This window comes from Pyxicephalus adspersus, chromosome 1, assembly GCF_032062135.1.
Source record: "Pyxicephalus adspersus chromosome 1, UCB_Pads_2.0, whole genome shotgun sequence".
Lineage (NCBI taxonomy): Eukaryota > Metazoa > Chordata > Amphibia > Anura > Pyxicephalidae > Pyxicephalus > Pyxicephalus adspersus.
Window position 1 is genome coordinate 20,932,795 of NC_092858.1, and position 7,484 is coordinate 20,940,278.

Below are 7,484 nucleotides of genomic sequence, written 5' to 3' on the forward strand. Positions count from 1 at the left end.
ACGTGGCCATTAAAGAAGCAAAATCTGAGGTTCAAATTAGTTTTAGGAATTAGGAAGGCGGCGAATTGTTTCCACTAACAACTAAGAGGGAAATCTAAAAAAAGTCAAATATTTTGGAATCATTGGATGGAATCTGACCACCCTTGGTGTTAGTAGTAATAATAACAATGATAATAATAACAATATCATTTATCCTCTGCTCTGTAGCAATGACAATACAAAAGCCAGATATGAACATGTGACTCTGTTGATTGATCAGAGCCGTGTTGGGATTTGCACACGAGGATTGTATGAAATCTAGTCGAGTCATTATACGTACGCAGTTATCTGATATCCATGTGAGCGATGTTGGGATCAGCAGTGTGGCAGTGTGCAGAGGCAGCATGGGAACTCACAGGAAGAGATTTGAATATCATGATTGTGTGAATAGCTGAGTGCAGAGCCTTCAAACCTATTAAAGCTGGACAAAAAAATCATTAATAAACTTTTCTTCTGGGGTTCAGACACATCATTGACATTGTGTTATTGTAACACAGAGATTTTCCTATTGCTGTATATTTACAAAATTATTTTAAAATGATATTGGCTATGGACAATTTAGAGGGCAATGTAAAAGGAGAGGGTGAGCAGATGAATGGAGAAGAACAGAGAGTATTGGTAACTTCTCAGAATGATGGGTCGCCAAGCTTGGAGTCTCCGGATCCCATTGCAGAGGATTCCCAGGAGAAGGATAATGGGGATACTAGTATGGCGGCTATTGTCTCAGAGTCTCAAGTCTCCAAAAAGCAGGTTAGTTAAAGTACATGATTGTCTTTGTTTATTCGTATGATAGTTTTGTGTAGTAAAACCTAGTGATTGTTTTCTGGAGCTAGGACCTCAAGAGCTATCTTGCTATCTGGGTTTGCCTTTGTTTGAGATGCTGTATGTTACCTGCACAAGAAATTAATATTTGGTTAAGTGTAGTTATTGAAGTAATTGAATTTTTTTTGTGCCTGGTTGATGCAAGTGACAGTACTTTGCTGACTGATCCTTGGTAGCCTGGATAAGGCTTTGTGTCCATGTTAAATTATTTTCATGGAAGCAATTCTTCCTGACACCTGAACACACAGCACTGCTCAGTTCTATGGAGAGTGGGGAGGACAAGCAAGAGACACCCCGCTGTGTCCTCCTTCAGGAAAATACAGCAGTTATCTCTGCTTAGGCGTTCATTGATCCACTTGAACAGACTGGTGAATGACATTGGGAGACCGCTGTATACATGTCAGATTTTCATGCAAAATGACCACAATTGTTCATCTCAAGTGACAATTATCTAGCGCAGTGTTTCTCAACCAGGGTTCAGCGGAACTCTGTGGATTTGTTTAGAGGTTGCTTAGGGGTTTGTTGAGTAATGAGCAATTTGTGCCTAAACTGTCGATTAATAGAGGTGTTGGGCCATTCCATCTAGCACTGCTGGGGGACATTAGATTGGTCTGTTTGGTATTATTATGGTTTAAACTTTTTCTGCTGTTTATATATATATTATACAGTAAATCCTATACATTTTAACACAACAGTGAATTGTTTCCTTTGTTCTTCCTTGGTCACATTTATACTGTTCCTTTAATGGTGAGTCCAGTGGGGAATCCTTGGACACACCAGGAGTGGAGCGTGCATGGTGAGGAGTTTGTTGGAGGAACTTTTTTAGTGGTGGATCTAAAAATCTGAGCAGTAAATAAAATAATTATTCTGCAGTGATCATCTTCAAGTCAAAGCAGCATTATTAATTTTATTTTGCATTTGTCATTATTATTATTTGGAAAGTAATGGGATTGATGAGATATCTTTATCTGTTCTAATGAAGGAACTAACACATATGACCACGTGTACTGTAGTACCACTTATGTACACGTAAAAAAAAAAAAAATATATATATATATATATACTGTATTTATATTTATTATACACTATCTTTTTGTAGTGCGGAGATTTGTGTTTTTATTCTATACTGGTGCCAGTTTCCGTGCCGAGTGGACTATTCTGTAAAATATGAGGCAATAAGATACCGGAGATATTGCTTTATATACATTCAATAAGCCATCTGCATGATTTGTATATTAGGAATGTTTTTGGGGCATTTGCTTTCTGACGTGATGAGGAATGAAATAGCATTATATTACCAACAAAACCACCACTGCACTGACCACCAGTTGTTTGTATGCATAGCTCTTTATTACTCATTACCTAGCTGTCCTAATTTCTATAGAGAGACTTTTAGCTTATTGTTTCTATTAAATAATTTATCATTATTGAAATAGAATGATATGTTTCTTCCTCCATTTAATTAATGCTCATGCCACATCCCAATGTAAAATACCAAATAAAAATCAACAATTTCTCGTTCTATAAGGGACTTTTTAGGCATGTATTTAAGCAAACCAATATGTTTGTGATTAATTTAAAGCATCAATATTTTTATTGCAACAATAATGATTAAAATACAACAATCTACAACAACGAATAGTATACACCACTCATGGTTCATTTAACAGCTGAACATTTCTAAATGGAAATCTTTTGACACATTTCACGGATATATCGTCCGCTTTCTCAGGGAAGATTAAATATAGACAAGCTTTCCACTAGAATATACCAGACCAGAGATCTCCTTAGCAGGATTGATGGAACGAGTATAGCAGCACGTAGAAATTAGGGTGGCACAGCACTAAACAGACACTCCTTTATAATAACCATTCAATAGTATAAAAAGATCTTGGTGCATGAAATCTAACAAATGTCCTGGGATTTTCAACTTTTTTTTTGTAGATGTTATACCTGTTTTTATTTATCCTAATGTTGACCTGACAGGGAATACATATCACTATAATATGCCAGTAGACCAAGGCAATATCCTGATAGGACAAGTGTCCTATCTAGATACAAGTATCAATAGTAATGTTGCTCCCTACTTCAGAAAGACTTTTTCTCACTTCCTGTTATGTTCGATGCAACAGGAATTTAGGCTATTTATAAAAATATTAGAGAGAACCCCAAACTTCAAAAAATATGAGAAAATGAAAACTGGGGTCCACAAAACTTTGACTGATGGTCAGCCAGTGATAATGCACCTGATGTGTATACTAGTAACTGACCAAAAATGAAAAGTTACCAATCTCACACCTCTAACCACTGGCAAACCCAGCTTGCTCCCTTTACTGATGGTTTGTTCCAGCTCTGTAAGCATAGTAACACATTACAGTATAAATTAAAAACATATTTACAATACATACTGTACCTTTGCAAAAGATTCTGCTGTATTTCCCCAACAGAAACCTTTACATTCAAGGTAAAGTAGACCTGTTACCAAAAATATAATTTTGGGTAACAGGCTGGTTGTTCACTTACAGTTAAAAAATTGGTAATTGTTATTTTTTGTGTTTTACTTATATAAAGTAATAAGTCTTCCTGCCCACTGACGATGCGGTGCCAGATCTTGTGCATTCATAGAATGAAATCGGGTGCTTCTGTTGGTGCCCTGTGCAGAATCCTGCAGCCTCCTGGAATATATGACATAGATTTCCCAGGGACTGTGGGAATAAAATCCCAGATGTGAAAGGAAGATGTATTACTTTTATATAAGTATTTAAGGTACAAAATCTAAAAGTGCCCAAGCATGCTTATGACACAAAATATTTCTTTTTTGCTTTAAAAACATTTGATCACTCCCAGTGTGCGGAGAACATAAAACCATCACTTTTTATAGAATAAATTGCTAAACATACTGGTAAATCTTAAAATGGCCATATCTGACGCCTAAATCTTTAGGCATTTATAATTCAGGGTGATTTCAGGCCTCTGACATTTTATAGCTCTTATTTCACCATAGTATAATTTAATGTTGTTCTACAAGGCAGAGGTGCCAAATCTGGATCAGTTTACTTTTTCATGACATTCCTTGTGCTGACTTTTTATATGTAAATAGATTTTATGAGTGAGGCTTAAAGGTATTTAGGATCGTGACATCTTTTCACTCCCTTCATGGTAATTTTTTCCCTGGCATTTGATTAGTAATGCTCATTAAAACTCAACTCCAGTCAACTCAATGTTTTGTTTTGTTTTTTTTAATTCAATACAACATTTAGCGTTTGGAGCTTTTAGAACTTCTGTCACCTCTCTGCCGTGTCTGTTACTGTTTATTAGATATTATTTGACTTCCTGAGCTCTTAATTAATTTGTGCTATGAAAATACACAGTGAGGGGAAATGTTCACATTATAGGCAAAAACAACAATTAAAAACTTTTAGGGTTCCATTTGTCTAAATTGAAAAACTAATTTTGATTTTGGAGATATTTCAGATATAGCACAGAAAATGTAGGGAAATATCCTAAGTGGGAAACAGTCAAAAAACTAACATGATTTTTGTTTATCTAAAATTATCATTATTTGTTATTAGATGTACTTTAACCTCTCCAGAGAGTCACCTCTCCAGAGAGTAACAGAATATTGAATGGTTTACTTGTTCGAAAAATATTAAATAGAAAAAATAGGTTGTGTTCTTTCAGTCCTAAACATCCAGAAAAATTGGCGAGTGATTCACTTTGAATTATTTACCTGGAAATCAGGAAGATCGGAATCAGGATTATAAGGTGCCATCCACCAAGATCCTGTTTTTTAAAAAAAATCTGTTCATAATACCAGGTGCAGTTATTTGGAAACATTAGCGTGTTCTTGGGAACAACTCTCCATTAACAAGACAATTTCTCCACCCTGACTTGAACACATATATGGTCAATTTCAATTACTTCACTCATTGATATATTCTTCACACTCTTTATCTTCCTTTTCGGACTATATAAGGTCCTTTACACTCCAAAAGGTCCTTTCCAGCATGTCTCAAAATCCCCTGAGGAAGCCATCTAAGGTGCAACGCGTTGGGACTCGAGACATTATTTTTTTCATATACGTCTATTGTACTATAATTCTTTTTGAGAACCCTAGCTGTGTAAACCCTAGAAGAGGCTTGTCTAGTATAAAACCTAAAAAACCCCACAAATGATTGGGGTTGAGACAGTACTTAATGGATTTGTATGATTGTAACTACGAAAGTTAATAATGTTTGATACTTTATTACATTTTGCCTTAAAAGACCCTGCTTTCCACTTCCTTTTTCCTTATGCTTTGAAAAAATGATTGACACCTACTTAAAATTCAGAAATATTTAAATAGCTAGGAGGGTAACCATCCATGGTTTCTGTTTGATTGATACATTGTATATAGTTGTGCCCATAACATATAAAGCACACAACATTGTTAACTATACAACATTACAACACATACAGAAATATAGCAAAAGAAGCTGTAGAATATGGTTATATGCATTTAAAATATCTGAAACTAATTTTTAGATGTGAATGGCAGTGTTTTTGATGAACTGAAAAGTCAAATTTCAAATTATTCCTGGTTTTTAATATTTAATATATTTGCTTGTAGAGTTTGTAAAGGGATAGATGGTCTGTTGCCCTTTTTCAGCATTTATTTTGTGTGGTATATCATTCTTCCAGCATGTATTTCCTTTGAAACTCTCTGCAATGATTTGTTTTATATCTCCAAAAATATTCTGTAGCTGTCACTGCATATTTTTCTGCAATTGAGGTCTGAATGGAGGAGTAGCTCCATTAAGGTAAAACAGTTCAACATATAATAAAAATACTGGCCCAGGGAGTAACCCTCCATAGCCCAGTGCTCTAAACTTCCAATTGACAGTTCTCACAGCAATGTATAGCACAATTGTTTTTGTTCTGTACTGATCATAGATATATTTTTGTCTTCTTATTTCAGGCTGTCCCAAAAAATGACATTCACAAGACTAGTCATACCCCACCAGCAGAGAAAAGCAATTTTGCTTTCGACAACCGGGGTTATGAAGGCAGCCAACATGACCTGGCCTTTTCATCCTCCGTGGTTATAGGAATTGTAGGCATGACTTGCCAGTCATGTGTGCAGTCCATCGAGGGAAGGATCTCCAAGCTGCCAAGCATAATTAGTATTAAGGTCTGCCTGGATCAAAACAATGCCATGATACACTATATGCCCTCAGAAATAACCCCTCAGAAAATATGTGAAGAGATAGAAGATATGGGCTTTGATGCTAACATACAAGAATGCCAAGAGATGACATCACCAATGAAGGGCATGAATTACAAAGAGGAGGTTGTCAAGATCAGGATAGAGGGTATGACCTGTCAGTCTTGTGTCAATACGATTGAAGGGAAAATTGGAAAACTTCAAGGTGTACAAAAAATAAAGGTTTCCCTTACAGGGCAAGAAGCAGTCATCGTTTATGATCCGCTGTATATTCAGCCAGAAGATCTCAGGAAACATATAGATGATATGGGTTTTGTGGCTTCTCTTAAGAATAAATCAGACCCATTAAGTCTTGGAACAATTGACATTGAACGTTTGCAGACAGTCCCTACACAACAGAAGATTTCAGACTTTAGATCTGTAAGCAATGGTCAAACAGGAATAACGACTATTGGTATAGAAGGGATGCACTGCAAATCTTGTGTTAACAATATAGAAGGATCTATATCAGACCTTCCTGGTGTTCAGAGTATCAAAGTCTCACTTGAGAACAAAAATGCTACTGTATATTTCTTTAAAAGTGTTACTCATCTGGCTACTATAAAAGAGGCAATTGAACAACTTCCTCCTGGCAATTTCAAAGTCAACCTTCCAATAGAAGAACAATTGAGCCCTGCAACAAAGTTGAAATCTAAGTATCATTCCTCCTTTAAACAAGGCCACCAAGCAGCTATCAATGTGGCCTTAATCAATATTGTTGGAATGACCTGTGGATCATGTGTGTCTTCTATTGAAAACATGATCTCTCAGAGAAAAGGAGTACAGTCTATATCAGTTTCTTTAGCTGATGCAGTCGGAACAATTTACTATATCCCAAGTGAAACAAATGCAGAGGATCTAAGGGCAGCCATAGAAGACATGGGGTTTGATGCTACACTTGTATCCGGTAAGTTTGCATTTAGTGTTTTTATCATGGAAAAATCATTTTTTTTATATCCTAGGCTTTGGGTTATGTGGACAGTGCTAATGAGAACACAGATCATTTTTCTTTAGCAAAAGATATAACTTTAGTCTTTCTTATTCTGTTTTTATCCATTAGATCCACTTTGTTAATTAAAAAATAACTTAAAACAAAGATGACGCTCCTATATCTAAAATAAAGGGGTTAGGAGTAGGTAGTGTATTGCATTTATTAGTGCAAGTCATTAATACACAAAGTGGAGGGGTCAGGAATAAATATTCCACAGAGTGCAGGGGTCTGGGATAAATAATCCACAGAATGCAGGGGTCTGGGATAAATAATCCACAGGGTGCAGGGGTCTGGGATAAATAATCCACAGGGTGCAGGGGTCTGGGATAAAAAATCCACAGGGTGCAGGGGTCTGGGATAAAAAATCCACAGGGTGCAGGGGTCTGGGAA

The 7,484-nt window shown here is 36.1% G+C and overlaps 1 protein-coding gene across 1 annotated transcript in view; it reads left to right on the top strand.

Annotated features, from left to right (window-relative positions):
* Nucleotides 1-368: 368 nt before the first annotated feature.
* ATP7B (ATPase copper transporting beta) overlaps nucleotides 369-7,484 on the top strand; it is a 30,256-nt gene continuing 23,140 nt past the window's right edge. The window contains exons 1-2 of the mRNA XM_072403379.1: nucleotides 369-789; nucleotides 5,819-7,010. Coding sequence (XP_072259480.1) covers nucleotides 577-789; nucleotides 5,819-7,010 — 1,405 coding nt within the window. The 5' untranslated portion in view covers nucleotides 369-576. The remainder of the gene's footprint in view (nucleotides 790-5,818; nucleotides 7,011-7,484) is intronic.